The sequence below is a fragment of the Impatiens glandulifera genome, chromosome 3, assembly GCF_907164915.1.
Source record: "Impatiens glandulifera chromosome 3, dImpGla2.1, whole genome shotgun sequence".
In the NCBI taxonomy this organism is placed as follows: domain Eukaryota; kingdom Viridiplantae; phylum Streptophyta; class Magnoliopsida; order Ericales; family Balsaminaceae; genus Impatiens; species Impatiens glandulifera.
The window spans coordinates 318,970-344,976 of record NC_061864.1 but is presented as its reverse complement, the minus strand read 5'-3'; the positions used below and the strand labels follow the sequence as shown (position 1 = coordinate 344,976).

General features: G+C 34.6%; 4 protein-coding genes and 1 non-coding gene across 11 annotated transcripts; 4 read left to right on the top strand and 1 right to left on the bottom strand.

Annotated features, from left to right (window-relative positions):
• The first annotated feature begins 90 nt into the window (after positions 1-90).
• On the top strand, positions 91-3,125 carry LOC124932500 (TVP38/TMEM64 family membrane protein YdjX-like). Of its 5 annotated transcripts, none has more exons than XM_047473146.1 (6): positions 91-283; positions 1,102-1,373; positions 1,716-1,952; positions 2,238-2,455; positions 2,559-2,590; positions 2,675-3,125. In XM_047473146.1, exons 2-6 carry the CDS (start codon positions 1,122-1,124, stop codon positions 2,821-2,823), a joined length of 888 nt encoding a protein of 295 aa, XP_047329102.1. In that variant the 5' UTR covers positions 91-283; positions 1,102-1,121; the 3' UTR covers positions 2,824-3,125. The 5 variants fall into 5 exon arrangements, with proteins under 5 accessions (XP_047329102.1, XP_047329101.1, XP_047329100.1 ...); XM_047473145.1 differs by having other exon boundaries at positions 2,553-2,590; XM_047473144.1 differs by having other exon boundaries at positions 2,559-3,125.
• Positions 3,126-3,601: 476 nt separating this feature from the next.
• On the top strand, positions 3,602-5,100 carry LOC124931090 (pentatricopeptide repeat-containing protein At4g38150-like). 3 transcript variants are annotated; one of them, XM_047471481.1, is made up of 2 exons: positions 3,602-3,798; positions 3,966-5,100. In XM_047471481.1, exon 2 carries the CDS (start codon positions 4,000-4,002, stop codon positions 4,915-4,917), a length of 918 nt encoding a protein of 305 aa, XP_047327437.1. In that variant the 5' UTR covers positions 3,602-3,798; positions 3,966-3,999; the 3' UTR covers positions 4,918-5,100. The 3 variants fall into 3 exon arrangements, with proteins under 3 accessions (XP_047327437.1, XP_047327435.1, XP_047327436.1); XM_047471479.1 differs by having other exon boundaries at positions 3,603-3,798; positions 3,936-5,100; XM_047471480.1 differs by having other exon boundaries at positions 3,603-3,802; positions 3,936-5,100.
• A 6,635-nt stretch (positions 5,101-11,735) lies between these two features.
• On the top strand, positions 11,736-13,874 carry LOC124929514 (pentatricopeptide repeat-containing protein At2g20710, mitochondrial-like). Its single transcript, XM_047469894.1, has 2 exons — positions 11,736-12,243; positions 12,329-13,874. The coding sequence occupies exons 1-2, from the start codon at positions 11,947-11,949 to the stop codon at positions 13,484-13,486; spliced, it is 1,455 nt and encodes a 484-aa protein (XP_047325850.1). The 5' UTR covers positions 11,736-11,946; the 3' UTR covers positions 13,487-13,874.
• A 1,824-nt stretch (positions 13,875-15,698) lies between these two features.
• On the bottom strand, positions 15,699-15,780 carry TRNAS-GCU. The gene has a single exon. It is a non-coding gene; the product is annotated as a tRNA-Ser (tRNA).
• A 4,813-nt stretch (positions 15,781-20,593) lies between these two features.
• LOC124929113 (glutamate--tRNA ligase, cytoplasmic-like) lies at positions 20,594-25,533 on the top strand. Its single transcript, XM_047469388.1, has 6 exons — positions 20,594-20,961; positions 21,403-21,499; positions 21,654-21,807; positions 22,295-23,382; positions 24,049-24,516; positions 25,001-25,533. The coding sequence occupies exons 1-6, from the start codon at positions 20,813-20,815 to the stop codon at positions 25,220-25,222; spliced, it is 2,178 nt and encodes a 725-aa protein (XP_047325344.1). The 5' UTR covers positions 20,594-20,812; the 3' UTR covers positions 25,223-25,533.
• The last annotated feature ends 474 nt before the right edge of the window (positions 25,534-26,007 follow it).

The window sequence follows — 26,007 nt, the reverse complement described above, 5'->3', positions numbered from 1 at the left end:
AATCATTAATGTTTATAATTTTAAAATGCAGAAATTAAAAACAATATTTTAACCAAATGTCCTAATGAAATTTGAAGGTTGCGTAGGAGAGAAAACACTTATTACTTGATAGCGAGGAGCGCTTTGAGAAATAGCAAAAGCTGAGAATTGTTTAAAGACGAGGATTTGCTGAAATCTCATCGGGGAATGAGTGTTGGAAACAGAACTGAAGAAGAACGTGTTCTCTCGGAGAACAACTTAGCGGAAGTGTATCAATCCACGGTCGGTCGGTCGGTCGGTCGGTCGGTGTAAGTTTCTTTCTCAACTTTTTTATTTGCGATCCTTCTGCTGGCGGCTCTAACGTATATCTAGATTAGGTCTAGCATTTTACAGTTATTATAAAACTACATCAACCAGTCATACTCCCTTAGTCATTGGGTTCAATTTCAATTTTCAGTTATAATAGATTTCTTGCAAAACATCTAGCGTTTACTTAGTTACTTTCAGATAAGATCCTAACACTTGAATGAGACACACTTCAATCTCAAGAAGAAAGTAGTTTACACACGACAAACAAACTTGTGGGTTTGATACTTGAAGAATGTTGCTACTTAATTACGACAATTTTAAATCTCTCAAACCCTACTTAATTAATATTCTATAAATCACTAAGAATCAGTCATCAAATCACTGAAAATTACTGATTTTAACATCAAGCCTCATAATTATTATGCAATTCATGATCAATTGTGTTACTTCATTCATATTACAACTGAATTTCAAGTGAATCATGAACACATGTTGCTTCTACCTTCTAATTTGGATGGATGGGATGAAGTAAACACAATTGAACAGGTCAATTGCATAATTATGAAATGGATTCCATAATTATGAACTATATAGCACTAGAGTCACCTCATCCAAAGGGGATTCTTCAAGTATCCTTAAACTTATATCTCCATCTTTCATCTATAATCAAGCAACAAACATGCTTACTTACTTCCTTCTCCAATTCTTCCAGATCATATTGTGTGCATTGATAGGAAATAGTAATTGTTTGATAAAAGTAGCTTCGCATATTCTAGTCTGCACATAAAACTGAAACTGAGCTTTTTATATCAGATCCTGGTGTCTTGTGAAAGATGCCAGATCAAGCTAAGGAGTTGGGAAAAGACAATTTAAATGGCAGGAGTCTAGTGAAGGAAGGCAGTGAATACATCAGATTGGTTATACCAAATGACCCTAGGCTACCTCAGCCTGATTTGTTGCAACAGGAGACTGAAACAAGAAATGGGAAATTCATCTGGTGGTTGAAGGCTTTCTTCTGGTCCGTCTTTATTGTTATAGTTCTTCTTGCTTTTGTGAGGTGGGGAGTGCCATTTCTTTTTGAGAAGGTAATCTAAACAATTCGCTCTTATATTAGTTGATTTATGTTGTAGGTATCAGCCCATCAGAGTAGATGTGCGTTTTGGGGGTTGTGAAATGGCTCTCTCCTTAGTGGGGCTTGTTTGTTCTTTTTCTTGGAAAAAACTACTCTCGGATAAAAAAAAAAGAAAGTGGATTATTTGGGTCAAATCCACAAAATATCCTTAGTATTTTAAATATCATAGAGTATAAAATAAGGGTATTTTAGTTGATAATTTACATTATTTGATGGAGGGAGTGATTGATTGATTATGCAATCAACATCATTTGTTTACTTTATGAATTTCCCTTTATTTACTACTTGTTTGCAGGTCCTCCTTCCAATCATGCAATGGGAATCAACTGCGTTTGGTCATCCGGTTCTAGGCATTGTACTTGTAGCATCTTTGGCATTATTCCCTGTATTGTTAATTCCTTCCGGCCCTTCCATGTGGTTGGCTGGCATGATCTTCGGCTATGGTCTTGGTTTTGCCATAATCATGGCCGGAACAACCGTGGGGATGATCCTACCATATTGGATAGGATTAATTTTCAGAGACCGAATCCATGTAAGACAAGACAATATAGCTGCAACAGGATACCCATTTGGAAGCAGTTTTTGGATTTGGGTCTGGATTCGGTTCTACATGAGAAACTGTATCAATTTCAGAATGTGTGGCTAACTAACCTTATCTGGAACGCATTGAAATGAAATTATTCACAGAGTATGTGCGTCGTCTAGATTTGGATACATGCCAGACCAGATGATCCAGAAACTCTTTCCAAATGGGAATATTCAGTGAGTATAGTCAACTGATATTTTCTCATCTCTAACTGGTCTGTCCTACCTACAGCAATGGTTAAAAAGGTGGCCGGATAAAGCTGAAATGATCAGACTAGCTGCCGAAGGGAACTGGTCGCATCAATTCCAAGTGGTGGCGCTCTTTAGGATTTCGCCTTTTCCTTACACGATTTTCAACTACGCGATAGTGGTGACGACAATGAGATTCTGGCCTTATTTGTGTGGGTCTATAGCTGGAATGGTACCAGAGGCTTTCATTTACATCTACAGGTCACAGTTTCTTCTCTCTTGATTTTCATATATTTATGAATGAATGCTTTGCTTTGAGAGTGAAGAAGATGATTTTTAGTTTGATGTTTTCCTTCAGTGGCAGGCTAATAAGGACACTGGCAGATGTTCAATACGGTAAGCATAGGTTGACGCCAATTGAGATTACATATAATGTTATCTCGTTGATTGTTGCGGTTGTTTCCACCGCTGCGTTTACAGTGTACGCTAAAAAGACTCTAAACGGCCTTAAGAAAGGAGGAGAGTCATCATGCTGTTTAGAGAAGGAGAGCAACTGTGAGTTAGAGAAGCTTTCTGTTGAAAGACGACCTAAGCATCTCAGTTGCTCTCCATCTTACAAGGGTAGATGAAGAAGCTGAGTTAAACGATATTATCTCACATAGCTAGCTAGCTAGCTAACTGACTACGATGAATCCAACAAAGCATATGTATTATATTATATAATGATGTCTTACTTACACCAAGGAAGAAATAGAACATGTAGTGTCTTTCACTTTGAGTTTGTTTGTTAACTGGAAGAAGATTGTAGGAGCTGCATGTTTGTTGTTGTACGTAGTTGATCATAAAACTTTTATCTGGTTTATTATGATTCTACTTTGTTTGTTTGATGGATTCATTTATGTTGTAATTGACCATAAACTTTTATTTGGTTTATTATTATCTCCAAATTTGACAACAGAACTGCAAAGAAAAAGAAGGACATGTACTTAGAAAAATGATCAAAAAAAAAAAAAGTAATAGGAGAAATATGAAAAATATAACTTGAGCTCACTCACTGTTTTTAATAGAATACAAGTTAATTAATTATAAGAGAATAAATAAATAGAATATCTTTCAAGTTGTAATAATTAAACAATATTAGTCAAGATTAAAGCAAGCAAGCAAGCGTACACATATCTATTTACTATTTGAAGTACGCGGCCGCCGCTTGACGCCATTCCAATAGCTTCAAAAGGGCCCAACCAACCGCCGACAGCGTCCGGATTCCAGTCATCGTTTGACGTCGTCGCCGCCGCCGCCGCCGGAGCATTCTTCTCCTCCTCCTCCTCCTCCTCCTGTTGTTTCAATTTGCTAGGTATGCTATGGTATGGTATGGGAACTTCTCCCTCTTTCCTCCTTGTGTATGTAAACCTAATTAAGAATCGGTCCATCATTTGTTTCCGCTCAAAATCAACAGATATGAATCATAGGCCGCCGATAGTTCTACAACAACAACAACAACAACAACAAAAGTTAATTAAGTTCATTTGAGGTTCACAGAGATGAGATATATGATGATGATGATTTCACAGATTAATTAATTAGTAACTCTCTCTCAATAATAAGTAAGTAAGTAAGTAAGTAAACCCTAGCTAGTTCTATTTTTTGGATGAATCTGGAATTCAGGTGTAGCTAGCTACTTCTTATTTCATATAATTGTTGTTACTTTTCAAATTATTTGCTTATCTCTCGCTGATTCTAGGGTTTCTTTGGTGAACATTGCAAATTGAAGCATCTTAATTCATCATCAATCATCATCGTCATCAATGGCAGGAGCAGTATTTGCTCGATGTTTTCTTCTCTCCCAAAGATCCTCCTCCTCCTCATTCTACATCCTTCGCCAATTCTGTTTCTCTGCTTCACCACCTTCTTCTCTCAGAGCTGAGAATCAATTTAACATGTTAAGAAGAGCATTTAGCAGCAGCAGCAGCAGCAGCAGCAACCGCAACTCTAAACTAGTTAACTTCTCACCTTCAGATTCAGATTCAGATTCAGACTCAGATTCCGAAGACAACAAAAGCCCAACCACAAGAAGATCAAATAAAGAGATTGACAACAACACCAAACTGCCTCCACCTTACGACCCATTCAACAAGAAGAAGCCAGCATTCGTTGAGCCAGACGACCCAAAGAACTTGCCGGAAGTGTTCCACAAAATGAGCTCAGATGGACTATTCAACAACGCAGTCAAGATGTTCGACGCACTCTCAAAAGACGGATTAACCCACGAGGCACTAGAATTATTCTCGCAAATCAAAGACAAAGGCCACATGCCTGACGTCGTTTCCCACACTGCTGTTCTAGAGGCTTACGCCAACGCCGGCCAAGCCAAGGAAGCCAACCGTACGTACCTCAGAATGTTGGCTTCCGGCGTCTCGCCAAACGCTTACACTTACTCTGTTCTGATCAAAAGCTTAGCCGGTTCAGGTGAAACAAAGCTAATTAAAGAGGCAAAAAAATATGTGAAGGAAATGATTGAAAAGGGGATGAAGCCCAATGCTGGAACTTGCGTGGCTATGTTTGAGACGTTTTTGGAAGAGGAGAAGGTTGAGGAAGGAAGAGAGTTTTTGGAAGAGATCAAGGCTCAGGGATTCGAGCCCGATGAGAAGGCGGTTAGGGAAGTCTTGAGGGGAAAAAGGGGTCCGGTTCCGAAGAAAGTCATTGAGATCTTGTTCGCACGATAACAACCCTTTAAGGAGGAGAATTTGCAAAGTTGTTAAAATTTCAAATTCAAGTTTAAAAGACAGAAATTTTGAATAGTTGAACTTTACAACATATTAAATTGCTTAGAAGTTATATCCATATTATGATTTAAGTTGAGAAAAATTATATTTAAAACATTCATACATAATAAGTTATCCCTTGATCAGAGTATATGATGACACAATTTTAGTATACTTTTTTTTTCAATATGGAAACTTCAATGTGTTGAAGCAGCAACTTAACAGTGATGAGAATTACAATAATGTTACAAAAAAATTACAAATACAGAAACTTCATCTTTCAGTCAATGTTTACAAAGATACATATTTTTTAAAATTGTTACTATTATGTTAGTTTTTTTTAGTGTTAATTTTGTTTGATTAATATATTAAAATTAGTTTAAAATATGTAATTATTGGAGGTATAAAGTTGAATATTAAAAAAATATATTTATATATAGTAAATCCAATTCCCGGATAAGATCTTATATTATATATCCGAAGTGGGACTAAATTTAATTTATCTAAAAAAATCTATATAATCCAATCCGCGATCACATATAACAATAGTTTCTAAAATCTTGGATTTTAATTATAGGAATTCAAAGAATTGTGATTTTATAAATAAAATGAAGAAGGATAAGGAAGGAAAAGTAAGAAGCCGAAAAGGGAAGATGTGTCGATCCCAATCCTAATAAAAAAAATATTAAACAAATTGTAGAAAGAATAATCTAAAAAGAGTAGTCTTAGTTCCAACTAGCATTTATTCCGTCATTCTCGTTCGAGTAATAATATAAAAAATCGTGAAAAAAATATTACGGTAAAATTGTGATAGTATTTTTAATTTTATTTTTAATCGTTTTAAATTTATGAGCGGGTTAACCCACAATCCGACTCAAATATCCATTTACTCTCACGTTGCAGAACGATCTCTAAAACAATTGATACAGTTTGATTTCTGAACTCATTTCACCATACTACGAGTGAAAGGGAAAATGTAAGCACTACCATTAAAGTAGCTTAAACGAGACTTACTATATTCATATGAATTATGTCCCATTTCTCTATCGGAATTCTTCCATTATTGCTCACTAATAATAGTGAAATCTATAGCGCAGAGTCAAAAAAGAATTATGACCGATTAAAAAACTATTAATGAACCAATGGGTTCATCAAATTTGGTATTGATTTTAAAATGTAAAGCGTTATTAGCTTAGTTGGTTAAAGGCTTGTACTTGTTTTGTTAGGTTGCAAATTTGAACCATACTTATAGCATTTTTAATTTTATTTTTAACCGTTGTAAGTTTATGGGTGGGTCAACCCACAATCCAACTCAAATATCTATTTACTCTCACATATACATCCAAATTAACCACAACTTTTAACCCGACAATTCATACACTTTAAAAATTAAACATCATTATATATATATATTCCAAGTCATCACATGTTCTCATTCTAATGGCAAGAAACCACGAAGAGGCTGACTAAATAATAATTAAATTAATTAACAAATAGAACAAACTAAGTTATTAAGAATTCAGATCAGATATTCTAGTATAAGTATTTATAACTTTTTAAATAAAAATAAATGAAAAATTAACACTAACATCAAAATATCTTTTACAATTGAAAGAGAAGGGGTTTATTCATGATCCATCTGTACAACTTTTATATATATAAAAGGACAAATGTTGTGATTTATGTGGTGTTCCATTCCCTCCACAATAATAATTGCCCCAATTATGCAACCAAACCGATCTTTAACCCTTTTAATTTATGCTAGTTGACTGATGAAAATACTCTGGACTTTTGTTTCTTTCCAATTTATTATTTTGGTTAGAGTATATTTTAAGCATCTAACCATGATTACATATTAAGTTTTTAATATTATATTCTCCATTTTATTTTATTTTATTTTTTATTATCTCCATCTTTCAAGATAATCTTAAAACCCACTTTTTTAATTTTATTTACGAAATAGTCATCTATATAGCCATGGTAATTATAAATTGTTGAGATCCAGTCCAAATTGTTATATGCTACATATATAATATTTGATTGAGATAAACAAATTCATAATTTATTCTTAAAACACATAAATATGTAATTTTGTTGACTGTAATTCATTTACTTGAGAAAAGAAACATGAGTGAGTTTATATGAGCTTACTACTACATACAAAATTAAAATAAACGGTGACTGGAAAACCTAATTATAAAAACATTTTTGTCGAGTTCATACTAATTTGTAGTTTTAATAAGTCAAGATTTAAAAAGAAAAAGAAAAAGAAAAAGAAAAAGAAAAAGAAAAAGGATATAGAAGTAAAAAAAACAATTTAATGAAATCCTTATAAATAAATAGACATGAGGACACAATTAGTGTGTATAATTGTGATGCTCTTCTTCTTCTTCTTCCATCTGTTAATACTAATCCTAATTGAATTAAATCCCCATATGTCCATGGCGGCGGCGGCTGCTGCTGCTGCTGCAAATGGAGTTTCGATTCCTGTATTCAGACCAATAAGTAATACTACTAGTTCAGGAGGCGATTACGGGTGGCAGTGCGGAGGCGGCGGGGGAGGCGGTGGGGGGGTTTACAACCAATATCTGATGGAATTGGAAAAGCGGCGAGTATTCTTAAGGAGTTACAGGTTCTGCAGGAAGAAGAAGACAATGAAGGAGAGGATCCGAGGGTGGATGATTCGGGTGAAAAGAGTGATCTGGGTCGGCCTCCGATACGCTAGGAAGCTACTAAGGCGGCTGCTCTGTTTGAATCTCCGGCGCCGGTTTTCTCTAATTTGCAAAACCCAAACATGGAGGAGTCTGTAGAACATATTGTTGTTGTTTCATCATCAACAACAGCCATCCCATTTCTTTAATTCATCTTTATTTTGTGTATTATGTTATTATTAGTTTAATATCCAAATGCTACATGATGTGGGTTCTTTCGTTTAGTTATTTTTTCTGGGTCTCCCTCCCTTATGAACTATGGTATAATTTACAATTTTTTATTTATTTAATGGGGGGCTAAATAACTAATTAAAAAAAAAAACTCAATATCCAGTTATAAAAGTGAATATTGATAAATTGACTTTTCAAAATTTGAGTTAAGTTTATGAAAACTCTAACTACAACAAGAGTGAGTGATCAGCATTTTAGCCCCGAACGGGTCGGGTACGTCGGGTACCCGAAAGAACCGATCGGTTCGGATAATTTGTTTGCTTTTCGGTTTCGTGTAATTTCGGGTTGGAACCGATCGAGTTCCGGTGCTCGAAAAATAATTTTGTTTAGGTTTTCACTGTTCGGTTCTGCTATAACTTGTTTCGTTTCCATTGGACCATTTCTACCGGCGAGTTTCGGTTAACAATCAATACTCATTTAGCTAAAGCACCATTTATAAATTAAAGGAAAGAGAAATAGTATTACCGGACGAGAAAATAATGCAGGCAAAAACCGAAAATGTGAGAGAATAGGAGATGAGGAAGAAAGGTCGGTAGGGGAGAGAAAATGATATTTTTTTTAAATAATATTTTTTAAAATATTATATAATATATTACTGTTTGTTTTATTTGATTTAATGTAATATTTATAATTGTTTTTATTAAATTATTTTTTGAATTAATTTTTTAAATATATTATCGAATAATTTAAAATATTAAAATTTGGTTCAATTTCATCCAAATTACGTTTAAAACCTATTTTTTAAAATTTAAAAATATATTAAGGGTTAAAATTAGTTAAATAAGTAAAAAATAAATTGTTTTAAAAAATCGGGTCGGTTCGAGTCGAATATCCATATCCGAACTGATATTTCGAATAATTTAAATACCCATTTTTTTAGGTAGCATCGTCGTATGAATCAAATTATTTGCCCTAGTTTATCCTAGGGCCGATCTGCGAAACCCAAAAATTTACCATGACTAGATCAGCTAGTGGAAAATAAATTACCCCTAGTATTTATTAATCGTGAACATCGTAAACAACATAAATTAGTTGGAGAAATTTGACGAAATAACCCTCGTAATAGGGTTATTTCCAAATTTAGCATAGGCCAAATAATTTTTTCAAATTTAACCTTTTGCCCATGGGAAAAGACTCTTTTGCCCCTCAATTAAAAAATAACATTTTCTTTTTCCTTCCCTTTCCGTTTTCCCTCTCTCTCCTCTTTTCATATTTCCGAAACAAAGCAACCATCATCATCTTCTTCTTCTCCTCTCCCCCGACGACGAAGCTGAAGGAACCAACGAAACCACCATCATCATCTTCTTTTTCTTCTCCTCTCCCCCGACGACGAAGCCGAAAGAACCAACGAAGCAACTCAGAACGAAGCCACCACCATCATCTTCTTCTTCTCCTCTCCCCCGACGATGAAGCCGAAGTAACCAACGAAGCAACGAACGATCGAAGCCACATTGAAGGTGAGTTTTTCCCTTTTTCTATCGTTTACCTTCCATGCATGCTGAAATGTAAGAATGGTTTAGGGTTTATTGTTTAGGTTTAGGTTTATTGGCTGACTGAATCGTTTTGGTTTAAAATGCATATGTCGAAGGTTGTTGCAGGCTGTCGCAGGCGAATGCGCATCTGTCGCCTGTGACAGATGTCTTATTTGTTTTAAAGAAGTGATATTTGTTTTCATTAGTCTGACATAAGTTTTTTTTGCAGATGACACCAACCAAAAGCAAAACCAAATCTGTTATTGAGAACTTTTCTGGCTGTGTTTCATGGAAATCCACTTGTACTTGCTTGTTAACGACGAAAGAAAAGTTGGTTTGATTTTGTTGTCATTAAAACCTGACCAAATGATGCCAAATCCTCAGTTTAGCATAAACAATAACAATTTTATTTCCATTTTCTTAATGTCACCGCCACATTTTCAATTATGCTTGGATTGCATGTTCTTGAAACTTTTTTTTTTTTTTTTTTTGCTAGAACACGTCCTTTAAACTAGTACAGTAAATGCTTATGTTTATTTCAATCCAAAATTATATACCAAAACAATAACTTGCATTACAAATCCCTTTTCTTGATGAGACTATTGTTGGTTGCTCCTAATCATAGGAAAACGACTTGAATCCGGAGTTTAATCTAGATTTGGACTAAAACCTTGATAAATTTTATTATGAAACACTTATCTCCGTTCACTCATAAATAGAATATTTATGATGCTAGTAGAGCGATAATGCTACCAAGTCTTTGAAGTAAAAAAACACTGGAAAAAAAAAGATACAAGTGAAAGAAAAGTGACATTTTTCCATCCACAAACTAAAAGTACAAAATGTCACTACTTACATTCATTTCCCTAGCAGCCTATACCATCTCCCTCCAAATTACTATGGTGTCTTTCTTTTCCTCTTATCAAAATTCATTCTAAGACAGGTCATTTTCTGTACAAAACTCATAAACAGCTACCATAACTACCTACTAGATACAATCTCCTTTCACCCACAAAGCTTGCTTGATCCACATTCTGGAACAAACTGAATCCCAGTTTTTCTCACATATTGAGATGCCTACTAATTAGCATTATAGCATCCCAAACAACTATAAGAAGTCAAGTAATGAGCAGTTTCTCTATGATGGATCTCTAGATCAGTATCCTTCAACTGAGAAAGTATTTTAAGTGATCGGTATTGCAACCGAACATTCTCTCCACTATCTACAATCTTCAGCAAGTACCTGCAGTACAGAGAAAGAAGGTTTACAAACAATTTTCATGAAGACTCAGCCCAGGCTAGAATCAATAATTAAAGAGCAAATCTAAACATTTTCAACAAATGCCACAGAATGGATGACGATGGATATTAGTCCCGATTGTCGGAAACTGTTCACTAACAGAAAATTTGAAAATGATACATAATTGTCTACTCATTTATCATTTCCAGCAGAACTGCATTTTACATTAGAAAATACAGGTTAAATGATCTTCTTTGTACTACTACAAGCATGAGAATAAAAAGTTATTTTGCAAGCTACATAATTGCATCACGCATTTAAATTTACTCGCATCAAAACTCAACAACTACGCATCTGTCGCATTTGCCTGCGAGCGCATTCGCCTGCGACAGCCGCCTGCAACAACCTTCGACATATGCATTTTAAACCCAAAACGATTCAGTCAGCCAAAAAACCTAAACCTAAACCTAAACAATAAACCCTAAATCATTCTTACATTTCAGCATGCATGGAAGGTAAACGACAGAAAAAGGGAAAAACTCACCTTCAATGTTGCTTCGTTCGTTCGTTGCTTCGTTGGTTACTTCAGCTTCATCGTCGGGGGAGAGGAGAAGAAGAAGATGATGATGGCTTCGTTCTGAGTTGCTTCGTTGGTTCTTTTGACTTCGTCGTCGGGGGAGAGGAGAAGAAGAAGATGATGGTGGCTTCGTTTGTTCCTTCAGCTTCGTCGTCGGGGGAGAGGAGAAGAAGAAGATGATGATGGTTGTTTTGTTTCGGAAATATGAAAAGAGGAGAGAGAGGAAAAACGAAAAGAAAAGGAAAAAGAAAATGTTAGAGGGGCCAAAATGGTCTTTTCTCATGGGCAAAATGTTAAATTTAAAAAAATTATCCGGCTTACGCTAAATTTGGAAATAACCTGTTACGAGGTTATTTCGTCAAATTTCCCAATTAGTTGATATAATTATTATGTTTGTTTGTTTTTACAGCTGGACAAACGACGCTTATGTGGCGATTACGTGTCAGTTATAATTAAAAGTTTTATTTGTAATTCCCAAGTAATTATATATCAAAACCCTAACAATACCAAAAAAAAAATCATCAGCCTTCAGTCCTTCACTCCTCCTCCCGCTCTGCCTGCCGGCCGCCCTGCCGACCGACCGATCGATCGACGGCGTTGTTTCTCTCTGACCAGGTTGCTTTTCTTTTGAGTGTTATCATGAATAAACACTAATTAATCCTCTTCATCTTGATTTCGAATCCCCGAACCTGAATAAACAACCCTAGTCCTCCTCAGCGTTCAGACTGAAGAGTGTTTGTTACTGCTTCTGATTTCGCGATGAACTTGTCTTCCCTCTCTCGTATGCTGTTTCTGCGTTCTCAGCGTGCTGCTCATCAGAAGCTCTTCAGTTACCGCTCCTTTAGCTCGGCTCAAGTCAACAGGACAGACTCAACACCTTATCAAGACAGAAACGAGTCTTTGTACCGGAGAATCTCTCCAATTGGAGACTCTTCCGCTTCCATCACTCCCGTTCTTGAGCAATGGGTCCAAGAAGGAAGGGACGTCGACGAACATGCTCTTCGACGCATTATCAAAGAGCTAACCAGATACGGACGTTATAAGCACGCCCTTGAGGTATATTACAGAACAAGAATCACTTATTTTAGGGGTTTTACATGCATATATATATTTTAGAGATTTCGTTGCTGTTTTGTTCCAGCTATCTCACTGGATGAGCGACAGAAGATACTTCCCCCTCTCACATGTTGATATTGGCGGACGATTGAAACTAATCTACAGGGTTTCCGGCCTAGAACAAGCCGAAACTTATTTCAATAACATTCCAATCCAACTTAGAGGCTGGGTCGTTCTCATGGACATGCTCTACTGCTATTCCGAGGCTAAACAAATCACCAAGGCTGAGCTCCTCATGCCACTCCTACATCAAAATAACAAATTTCATAAACCTTCACCCTACAATATAATCATGGATCTCTATTCCAAGATGGCCAGTTGGGACAAACTCAAAGCTTGCCTCTTAAAAATGGAACAAGATGGCATCAAGTGGGACAAGTATACAGCAGGGATCCAGTTGGGTGCATATATCCAGGCATCCGATGTTGATGGGATCGAACATCTCATGAACAAGATAGAGTCCCATCCAGATATTGTTCCTGATTTCGCCACTTATTCCTTGGCAGCTCGAGGATTCATAAAACTAGGGCGTCTGGAGAAGGGTTTGGAATTAACAAAAAGAATCGAGGGTCTGGTGCGAAAAACTAAAAAAAGAACCGAAGCGTTTCATGAACTCCTCGGTCTATATTCTTCTGCAGGGGAAAGAGATCACGTGTACAGAATATGGAACTGGTATAAGACCTCGGAGACAGTTTACAATCGAGGATATATCCGCATGATGGATTCATTAATGAAGATGGATGACGTTGAAGGTGCTGAGAAAATTTTCGAGGAATGGGAATCTTCCAAGGAATTGACTTATGATTTCAGGATTCCTAACATTTTAATTCGTAGTTATTGCAAGAAAGGTCTTTTTGACAAGGCCGAATCTTTAATAGCAAAAGGAATTGAAAGTCAGGGTAATCCAACTTTTACCACATGGTATTCTCTGGCGGATGCATATCTTCAAGTTGATAGAGTTTCAAAAGCAGCGGATGCATTGAAGGAAGCGATTGCGCTTCATAACAGCTCTCATCTGAGCAAGGATACGCTGTCGACGTGTCTAGAGTATTTGGAAGGACGGGGAGATATGAGCAAAGCAGATTCGTTCATGGAAACTCTGAAAAATGAGGAAATTTTTTCCACAGTTGTCCGTGAAAGGATGCTTGATTATATTGGTCGCAAATTTTCAAATGAAGCCTGACATTATTGTTATAGTGTACGTAGATGTTTTTTTGGCTTAATTTGATTAAAAAAATTCAGGTGAATGTTCGAGCAGTCTCAATTAAGAAGGGGTTTCAAGTGAATTAAGCATTTGAGTTTTTGAATGAAAGAAAGCTGAAGGGGAAGCATCATTGAAGACAGATTTCCAGACATTAGGTCAAGAAGGCAAGTGACTACTACTAAGTGGAGCCTGAAATCCTTTTAACTAATTGAGAAAGGAATAGTTTTGGACTAATCCAACTGTTTTGTAGTTTTCCCTTAAAAGTATTGTTATTTGATAATCATCACTTTTGATATTTTTGTAGTAATAAATAAAGCAACAGTCATGAGAATTATTTAAAAGTGTCACAGCTCAGCATATTCCTATTTCTCCATGTGCAAACTACAAGTTAAATCTTCTCCCTGCACCTGCAGGCATTGAACTCTAGCCATACTCTACATGTATTTATTCATTTGGTGGAAGCTAGCTCATTTTTTATTTTTATTTTATTCTCGATCTAAAAGGCAGTGATGGTTCATATAAGATAGACAGGAGCACAATATCGAACAACTATGATTCATAACAAAAGTTGATTTTTTTTCTTGTTTTGTGTTCCTGCAAACATCTGAATAACCTTAATACTTTATAATTGTTTGGTTGTTCAAATTAATATTAAGAAGTGATAACTTCCAATCATGATTAGGTTAGATATATAATTAGAACAATAATAATGAGACACTTATAAAAAAAAATGAGAAGAAGTGCATGCATCCAATCCAATGATATGTTGATAAAAAAGATTGGGAAGTCATGTGATCTCTTCTTAATTTAGATTATAAGTAATTAATCAGCTGTTAATAGAGGACAAATTGGACCAATGATTACAATATCGATCCTTGACTACTCTATTGGATTTTCAAACTAATCTCTGTCAAAACCCACATTATTTAATAAATAACAATATTAATTAATTACTTGTATATATATATGACAAACATTCTCCAGCTTATTTATATATTAATTTAATCATAGTATATATAGCTAGACTTACTCAGAGCTTCGATTTCCCATCATTGCATTGCACATGCCAGACTGCAAATATTCCTTTTATTATTTATTCATCACTTGATTACAAGTGCAATGGACATTCATTCAAATCACACACTATTATCTTAAGCTGAAATTTAATCTACACTTATAAATGCTGTTAAAAGAGTAGGACAAATGCAACTAATTAATAGAGAAACAAGATGATCGATCCATTGGAAGACTGTGGAAATGGAGTTCTTCAAGATCTAGATTGGTCTAGTACTCTTGTTCTTAAAGTTAAGAAGACCCTCTATTATTCCTTTCCAATCAAATGTGTATGTGACGTATCAATTAGAATATTACAGATCAAATCATTGTTTGGGAAGAATTAATTATATACTAAATATAAAAATGACAATTTCCAAAAGGTAATATGGATTGTAGTAAAATTTCAAATATAGATAGATCCATTTATATATATATATATATATATATATATATATATATATATATATATATTTATAAAGGGTAGTAGTAGCCATGTGTTAAAAAGGAATCTAACTACAAGTGGCAAGTTATTTAACCCCCATTTCCCATGTACTATATATATAGATAGATAGATAGATATTCCATTTGAAGGAGTATTCCAAGTTCATAATTAATTCCTACTTACAATGTTGATGCAAATGAGTTCATTGGTGGGGCAAAGTGGGAATCGATACTCGAGGCTGATGAAATGCATTGATGATGATAAGGAGGAGGAGATGAAGTTGAAGCCAAGAAGAAGTAGTAGAAGAATTGTATATTGGACGTCGGGTAGGAGGAGGAGGAAGCAGCAGCAGGTGACGAAAGGGGTGCGGTTGGGTGGAACAAGGAAGAAGAAGAGGGTTCAAGTGCAATATTGGAGGAAGAGTTTCTCATTGCCTAAAAGGATTGCCCAGATTGTGAAGAGAATCATGATGATCAATTATAATAAGATTAATATGGAACAAATCATATCTCCTTCCAATATTGTCTTCTCTTGCCAATGGGGACTTCCAGTTCTTTCTCATAGATCATTCTGATTCATATCATTCTATATTGTAGTAATCTTCTTAAATTTATTGCTTCAAATTTCATTTTCAACACACCCCATACATGCCCAGTTACAAAAAGACATTTGGAAAAGAAAAAATTAAAAAGACGTCGCCTGAGAGATTCGAACTCTCGCGGGGAAACCCCATGTACTTAGCAGGCACACGCCTTAACCACTCGGCCAAAGCGACGATTTGATTGTTCTTTAACTTTTTATATTAATTACCTATAAAATCACGAAATGTATTTATTTTATTAATTATGATTTATGTTTATCTCATTAATTAATTAATTAATTAATTAGTTTCAATATGAGAATTATAATCGTACTTACACCTTATTATTATTAAATAATATAAATGTTTTTGTTTATTGTACATGCCATGGTTGAATTGGTTGAGAAAATTAGATTAGATTAATTAATTAATTTAATATTTTTATTATGAATTTGAGTCGGGGAGTAAAATTGTAATGTTAATTTAGAATATTCTTTATGTGTGAAATAATAAATAATTATTTATATTATCCTTGCTATAGAATAGAAGGATTATATGAATCTGTCTGTTACTTTTGGCACGAATATAATAAATGCAATAATAATAATAATAATAATATAATGTTTTTAATTGGGGGAAGTTTTAGAGAATAATAAATAAATAAATGTTTGTTGTATATTTTCCACGCTTGAAATTGAACACGCAAAATAAATCCTCCTCCGCCTTCGCACGAGCACGACAAATGACGCGTCTCCATCATTCAGAAATTGAGTTTAAAATCTACAACAATAGTTCTGAATTCATCCATTAGATCTTCGCCACGTGTCAATACTAATACGCTGTAATACACCTGTCGCTACACTCGATCATAGCCTCTCTCTTTCCTCTTCACACATCTCGCCAACCTCCGGCCCCGCCATTAACTGTGTGAGTGCCTAAATTCAGTTCTTCTCTTTCTCTTTCTCTCTCTCTCTCTATCTATCTATCTATCTATATTTCAGTCAAAGAGATCTCTTTTGTTATAAATTCGATAGAATAAATATATATATATATATATGAACAGTTTATGTCTTCTGATCCTCGAGTGGAAGGATTGGGACATGATGATGATAACAACGGAGGAAGCAGTGAGAAGAAGAAGAATAAGAATAAGAAGAACATTCGAAACATTAACTTTCCCAAACGAAGAAACAGCAAGTCCGATGATAGTGGAAATTCTTCTTCTTTTTCTTCGAAATCTGGTGGCCGCGGCGAAAGAAGAATAAGCAGGGATGTCGATGTCGTGGTGGGGTGTTTCTCGTGCCTCAAACCTAGGAAGAGTTCGGAATCCAACATTAAAATCGAGCGACAAACCAGCGATCCCAACAGCTCCGAGTTCACCAAGGAGATGCTTAGGGATTTGATCGAGAAAAACGACTTTTATTCAAAGGAATGCAATCCATATGCGCTTGATCATCAAATGTACCACTAGAATGAATTAAAGGTATAAATTACAGTAACTTGTCAAATTATTGGGGGATTCTCAATTCAATTTTTTATTGAAAATGCAAAATTAATATATATATACCAATTTTATTGATTCTATTTCTTTCTTTCTTATTATACCCTATCATCTTCTATCTTTCTTTCTGTTTTCGTTAATATGTTTGCCTTCATTTCTCATTATTAATCTTTAAGTTTGGTGGATTGTGTTCTTCTTTTATATATATATATATATATATATATATATATATATATGATGATGATGATGGCTGAAGATCGATCTTCTTTGCATCAACACTTCCCACAAAGTTATTGATTGACTCTTCAAACTGCAGGTTTTTGTTAGATTATGATTCAGTGTTTTTGGTTATATTGAAATCCATTTTGAATTTTATCTGGTGGTGGGAGCTCATCTCAGATCACAATTCACAACCATATATATGTATGCATTATGATAAGAATGAGAAATTAATTTTTGAATAAAAACAAATTAGGGATTAGTAAGATAATAGTTAAAAATCACACCCACACACATACACAAAACAATTAAATAAATCCCTTAATTAAATAATGTTTAGATCACCTGACTTATCTAGATAAAACTCCAAGAGAACATGTCAACCATTTAGATTTGAAAATAAATGGTGGATCAAAAAAAACTTTATACCGCGTGCACAATCATAGTGGGTGATTCAGTCATCGGTTAGTTTTTCGTCGAGTAATCTCTTTGTGAATTTAAGGAATCTGCGTAAACTTCTCAAAAGTTAATTGGAGGATCATGTTTTATTTTGTGCTAAAATCAATGATTTATGTAATAAAATTAATGTTATTGACGAGAATGAGGAGATCCGCTGAGGATGTTAGTTTTTGGATTCACATTGTTAGCAAGTTACTTGAAATCTCTATGAGTATTAACAAATTTTATAAGGGTTTGTTTAAAGAGTCATTTAATGTCATACATAAATTGAATGGTATAACTTGTGTTTCAATTAGTATAATGCAAAAAAAAATATTGGAGGCTCGTTTTACATTGGAAGAGGTTGAGGAGACCATTAAAGGGTGTGGAAATGATAAAACGTCAAGATGCGATGAGCTTACTTTTGTTTTATTAAGAAGGCGTGACATTTCCTATTAACTGGAATTATGGAATCAATTGATCATTTTGATCGATTTTCATAATTTGATAAGATGGAACTCTACTTTGATATTTCTCGTCCGTAAAATTCAAGAACTATTGATGTAAAAATTTTTAGGCCTATCAGTCTCGTTTTGTCATTCTATAAGATTGTTGCAAAATGTTTGGCCAACAGATTACGGTGTGTTAGAGACAGTCATATCTAGTAATCAGATGACATTTATCAAATATCATCAAATCGATCTATGATGTCGTATTAATAGCCAATGAGTGCATTGACTCAACTAATTCAAAAGGTGAAAAATGTGCTTTTGTCAAATTAGACATCAAAAAACTTATGATCGTGTCAATTGAGAGTTTTTATTTGATGCAATAAACAAAATGAGAATGGGTGCGAAATAGATTAATTGAATTAAATTTTTTCGTCTCTCGACGGTTAAGTTTTATGTCAATGTTAATGGAATTTCTTAGGGATTTTTCGAGAGCTCTAGAAGGATTAAACATGGTGATCCATTCTCTCTTTTTTTGTTCATCATTGTTATGGAAGCTCTCTTAAAAATGATGGTTTTCGTAGAAAACTCGGGACTTATCCGTGGAATGAGTTGTGGGTCAAGAAGATATTCTTTTGCCATATCACATTTGATTTTTGTCGATGACATACTTTGCATGGTTCATGATACTTATATGAATTGTAAACACATTCGATATATTTTATGGTTATTTTGTGCATGTTCCGGTCTTCGAGTTAATCTTAATAAGCCAAACACTTTTTTTTCAAATTCGATTTCGAATAGAAGATGAATAAGGTTGACAAATGTGTTGGGGTTCAGAATTAGTGATCTTCCGTCAACATATTTTGATATGCAATTAAGTGCCAAATTATGATTCAAGGTCTTTTGGGACCCGATTATCACTAAAATGAAAAATAAATTGTCTAAATAGAAAAGTAAAATAATATCGAAGGGTGTCGGTTAATCCTCATTAAGAGTGTGTTGTCATCTATGCTCACATATATGATGTCGTTATTCATTCAACTAAGAGTGTAGCGGTAAAAATGGAAAAAATAATGTGTAAATTTCTATGAGGATCTTCTAACTCATCGTTTTGTTATCTAGTTAGTTGGTATAAATTAAATATTTTAAAGATCAAGGAGGTCTAGATATTCGAAATCTTAATTTTTTAATAAAACTCTTATATCAAAATGGTGTAGTAGACTTGTAATGGAGCCGAATAGTCTTTGAGCGTCGATAATCAGATGTAATCATGTAAGTATGGTAATGATTGGTCTGGTTGGTTCACTAAGATGTCTAATTATCCAGCAGTATATTCATTGTGGGGAATAGTTCTTCGATTATATTTTGGGACGACATTGAGTGTAGTGTCAAAAATCTAACTACGACGTATCATGAACTTGCTTCCATTGTTATATGTATAAATGTCACAATTTATGATATGTTTCATCCTCGGTTTAGTGGTTTCTCTAGCCGAACTAGATATAGAAAAAGATTAAATATTATGGAGAATTCGTCACATAATAAATTTTATTTTGGTAGGACGCAAACAAGTGTCACCATCTGAACAACACATTACGCGTTGATAAAATATTGATAGTTTTCATGCGGGGGCATTGCTACAAATGTTCTCTAAGATGATTTCATATAATTTTTATTGAAAAAGACTTTAGGAGTCAATGATTTTATTCAAAATCTCGTTTTTTGGATGAAGCGTTATTAATGGTGAAATTATAACAGATAATATGTGCATGAAAAAATGTTGTATTATGACTAGTCGTATGTGTCAAGAAGAGGTTGAATCGGTAACTCGTTTACTTTTACATTGTCGAGGGTGACTAGTATTTAAAGTATTTTGTGAAGTATTACTTGGATTCATTAGGTGATGCCCGAGTCTTTACGTAATTGCTGAGAAGTTTGAATTGATGCATTGATATGACAAACATACCTACATATTTGAGTTATCATTCCAATTATTTTTGGTAGACTATCTAGTTGAAGAAAAATCGTCGAACTTTCAATGATCGTAGTCGTCCGATGCGTATCATTTATAATACTATTATTATGATGCTTTCTGAGTTTCGTTTAAAAAGCTAGTAAAGTCTGTCGGAGATTTAATCGTTTTTCTTAAAATATACGAGCTCGATAACTTATTAAGTATTATTTTTATTAATTTTTTATTTATTATTTTTATGTCATGTTTTTCATTTTTTTTTTCACCTGCACTACAAAGACCTTTAACAAAATTCATCTTTTTAAATTTATATTAATTTTTCTAAAAGTATACATTTATTGAAAATACAAACATAAAGAATGAGAGTAATTAAAAAAGAAAAGAAATATAATTTGATGTTTCCTCCTCCGGTCCCGCAAGTAGAACTTGAAATGCGGAAGCCCTCGACCTTAAAATTTCTTTATTTCTTTCTCTGAAGAACGACTGACGGCGTTGGCGTTGGCGTTGGCGGCGGCGGCTACTACTTCTGTGAGGTCTCTGTGCTTCGTGGACATCGTTTCTTTCTTATTAAGTTGACTTTGATATCTATTGCAATCCTGTGTGTCTCTATCGAGATAGACAACTGAATTAAGGAGCTTCGTGGACATGGCTGATATCGAGATGATTAAGTTATCCTACCCGGCCGACACACCGCCGCTTGCAATCATTTCTGCTGCCAAGATTGCGGGCATTCATTTATCCCAAGACCCAACTCTACCCGCTGGCTCTCCTCCCACCTTTCTCTTACAAAATGGGTGAGAATCACATACACTTTTCCTTTACATACATTAATGCATGCCTGTCTTACAGATCTGCTCTCTACCATTTCTATTACACGATTAATTCTCATAAATGACCAGTCATTTGCAGAAGTTCACATCTTTGCTAATCTTGATGTTTGGATAAAAAGGATTACTTATGTAGATTCAAGATGGTCTTCACTAGTAAACCTTCATTGAATTTATTGTTTTCTCAAGAATAAAACTTTGTTTTTTTCTTTCTAAAATGAGGGCTAGATGATCTATGAATGTACAAATTATGAGTGTAGATAGAGCTTTCTGCTGACTTTTGAGCTTTTATTGATACCTTCTCCAGTGCATTCTCTCTTGGAAATAATAGCTTTCAACATCTAGAATTAATGAATGATAATTGGATGTTAATCTGTTTTTTCACTGTAATTGATGGATCTTGTGCAGTCAAAACTTGCATGGGACCAATGTGCTTCTCCGATGTGTTGGTCGAGCAGCAAACTTTCCCAATTTCTATGACCGCGACATATATGAATCTTGCCAGGTATTTTTCATACTCTTTGTGTTGCTTACAGGCCGAATCTCCCACCGCCTGATGGTGAAAGGATGTCAAAGAATTAACAAAAACGAAAAATCAAGTACTGGAAGTTCTGGTTCGTCCAAGTAATGCTTTTGTATCTTCCTTTTCTTTGTTCTAGATTGACGAATGGCTCGACTACGCCCCTATTCTGGCATCAGGGTCTGAGTTTGAGGGGGCGTGCAGTTACATAGATGCTTACTTGTTCAAGCGTACTTTCATTGTTGGGCATAGTTTGTCAATTGCAGATATCTTAGTTTGGTCATACCTTGCAGGTAAATCATCAAAACATTGTACGACTGCTACTTGTTTCTTATGCTTGTTCATTTAGTGCCTACATAAACACTAAAATATTGATAGGTCTTGCTCGATGTAGGTTAAATGAGATTATTTTCAAATAACTCACTATCCAATGAACCAGCAACAATCTACTCATTGTTCAAATCATCAACCAAAATACCCTCTATTTTTTTTAAAGAATATTTCTTCACTACATATTTATACCCTTAATGTCTATTTACCAAAATAACGTGATTGCCAATAACCTACATCAAGCAAGGTTATTTGAAAAATAACCACATAGTTATTCAAATAACCCTAGATCAAACCAGGCCTTAAAAATGTTTGCGGGTGTATTTGCCCCTTTTAAAAAAGTTTATGCATAAATATGACCTTATTTTCCCATTGAATAGTTATTATCACATTTATAGCATCTAATCCCTTCAATATTTCGATCATGGTGTCATATTCTTTTCTCTGCAGGAACTGGGCTCAGATGGGAAAGCCTTAGAAAGTCAAAAAAGTTCCAAAATCTTGTCAGATGGTTCAACTCACTATCTGTGGAACATGGTGCCATCTTCAATGAAGTTACATCAGCTTATGCTGGTAAAAAAGGAGCAGGAAAATCCCTAGTGAAAGCGAAGGAACAATCTGAGGCTAATGACAAGATCAAAGCAGTTAGTCGGCCTACCTTTGAAGTGGACCTTCCAGGCGCCGAAGTTGGAAAAGTTCGTTTGCGTTTTGCACCTGAACCGAGTGGTTACCTTCATATTGGTCATTCAAAAGCGGCTTTGTTGAACCAGTATTTTGCTCAAAGGTATCAAGGGCAGGTGATTATACGGTTTGATGATACAAATCCTGCCAAAGAAAGCAATGAATTCGTGGAGAATCTTCTGATAGATATAGAAACCTTGGGAATCAAGTATGAAACTGTCACATACACATCTGATTACTTCCCACAGTTAATGGCCTTGGCTGAAAAGTTGATTCAAGAGGGTAAAGCTTATGTTGATGACACCCCACGTGAACAAATGCAAAAAGAAAGGATGGATGGCATTGACTCGAAATGCAGGAATAGTACTCCCGAAGAAAGTATGAAGTTGTGGAAAGAGATGATAGCGGCAACTGAAAGGGGTTTGCAGTGTTGTGTCCGGGGGAAGTTGGATATGCAAGATCCTAACAAGTCGCTTCGGGATCCTGTATATTATCGATGCAATCCTATTCCACACCACAGAATTGGTTCTAAATACAAGATATACCCTACATATGATTTTGCATGTCCATTTGTGGATGCTTTAGAAGGAATTACTCATGCTCTAAGATCTAGCGAGTATCATGATCGTAATGCACAGTATTACAGGATTCAAGGGGATATGGGTGTTCGGAAGGTTCAGATATATGAATTTAGCCGGCTTAATTTGGTCTATACCCTCCTTAGTAAGCGCAAACTCTTATGGTTTGTCCAAAATGGGAAGGTTGATTCTTGGGATGATCCTCGCTTTCCAACTGTTCAAGGAATTGTGCGTAGAGGCCTGAAAATTGAGGCATTGATTCAATTCATACTTGAACAAGTAAGAAATTTTAACTGTTTAATTCCTACAAGAATTACATGCTAAACCAAGAAAAATCATAATATTAGTTTTTGTTTTTCTGAAGTATTAATTATTATGACTGCGACTATTACTTGCTTTTATTTTATTTCCTTTGTTTTTTAAGAATTTGTTCTTTACCTTTGCATGCTTGTCGGATTTCTTTGTGGTTGAGAAACTTATAGTTTATGGTGATCCTTTTGTGGATTTTGGAGCTTTTTTATTTATGAAAGAGTGGATTATTTGAGTTATTTTGGTTAAATGACTAAGATATTCTTTGTATTTAATATTTTAAAATGTTATAAAAGTAAAACAAGTTTATTTTAGTTTATGATTTGATTGATGACCTTATTGATAAGGTGACAAAGGGGTTATTTGCTATGTACTTACACACCAACTTGAATATTTCGGGTTTATTGAGTTAGAGATGTAGATGAGAAGAAGAATGACCTAAGTCTTGAGATGAGAAAGCTAGATTCCAATATATTCATAGTCCATTTCATTCCTAACTTACTGCATGATACACCATCTCTATTATTTATACCTATTTTCCCTCCTGTACAAATTACATCATTACCCTTATAACTATTTACTACTATATCCTTAGAACATAACATATTTTCTTAAACACGGATTAATTTTTTTCAGGGAGCGTCAAAAAATCTGAATCTAATGGAATGGGATAAACTTTGGTCAATTAATAAGAGGATAATTGATCCTGTATGTCCCCGACACACTGCTGTAATTGACGAAGGACGGGTGTTGCTGACGCTATCTGACGGTCCAGAGAAACCCTTTGTCAGGATCATACCAAAGCATAAAAAATACGAAGGTGCAGGCGAGAAGGCTACCACTTACAGTAGGAGAATATGGCTGGACTATGCAGATGCAGAGTCCATTTCAGTCAATGAGGAAATCACCTTAATGGATTGGGGCAATGCAATTGTTAAGGAAATTAAGAAGGATGAGAGTGGGAAGGTTACAGAATTATTTGGCTCTTTGCACCTGGAAGGATCTGTCAAGACCACAAAATTGAAGCTCACCTGGCTCCCCGAAATTGACGATCTTGTAAATCTATCCTTGATGGACTTCGACTATCTAATTACCAAAAAGAAGGTATGTACTCTGTAACTCCATTTTCAATTGAGTAAACACAGAAATAATGTCTTTTTTTGTACATACTTTTGTCCAAAAAATATGCTACAAAAACAAAACAAAACAAAAAAATTGGTCAACTTTTTTCATCCACTTTCCACCTTAAAAACAAGTTTTATCTAATTTCATCATACTTTTCATACCAAATAAAATCACTTTCACTTTTTACTTAGTCAATCTTCAAAAGTGATTGTGACAAATTACCACTTCCTAGAAAGACTTGGTTGAAGTTAGGTTGCCATATTTACAGGTATGTTTACACAGAATTTTGCAGCAAATTTGTTGACTATAATTCCCTTTCCCTTATGTTGGAAAATAAAGCCTTGAGAGTATTTTGATAAATGTAACGAAAAAAGTTGTTGACTGGTAGGACATATTATACCTATATTAAAAAAAAAGGTATATTTTTGCTCTTGTTTTATTTTGTTAATAATCGTGTTTGCAGTTGGAAGAAGGAGAGGATTTCCTGGACGTTCTGAACCCTTGTACGAAGAAGGAAACTTTGGCTATTGGGGATTCAAACATGCGGAATTTGAAACGCGGAGATGTGCTGCAACTGGAGAGGAAAGGTTACTTTCGATGCGATGTGCCCTTCATCAGGCCATCAAAGCCAATTGTCCTATTTTCAATCCCCGATGGTAGACAGCAGACAGTGGTCAAACAGTAAGCAAGACATGCGTATGCATTCAATGTGAACTCTCCCACCTTTCCCATTTGACATAAAACAACTTGGAGAAAAAAGAAAAAAAAAGAAAAATCCTTGAATTTCTCTGTGGAAAACTAATGACATATTGGGTAGTTTGTTTGACCTGTGAATTGTTTTATGTTAAATCCTTGTTGTTTTGCTTTACATGTCCAACTATGACATAATAGTGTTTGTTTTTACACATTTGTAACCTTTTTGGCTGGAGGAGGAGACTGTTCTTTACTAATAATGCCTTCTTTCTACAATATGTTTGTTTAATCTCTTTTTAAGAAAAGACTTGTGTTTTAGTCATTTTCTACAATAAAAACATATATATATATATCAGATTGTCTTAATAATAATTACACAATAATTTATCTGCATGATTAGACAGACTCCAACCTTGACATTCATGATTCCCCTTCTTATAATAATAATTATTGCAACAAGAGTTGACTAGAGTTTTCTCGTAACGGTTAGTGTTTATATTTATTTAAACAATGTAATTAGGTGAAAATATGTATATGTATATACATTTAAGTTTTCTCAGTTATAAAACTATCCACAGCTGTATACATAAAATGTGTTTTTTTATTAAAGTATATCTGTTATATTTTTTTTTTTTATCTAGGACAGTACATAAAATATTTTCATTATGATTATAAGTCCAACTGCTAGCTCATTCTTGGCAATAAACCTATTAATTTCATGAGACAAGGATTCGGATATAAATAAACAAGAGTCTAGTTACAAATAAAATCTAAGTA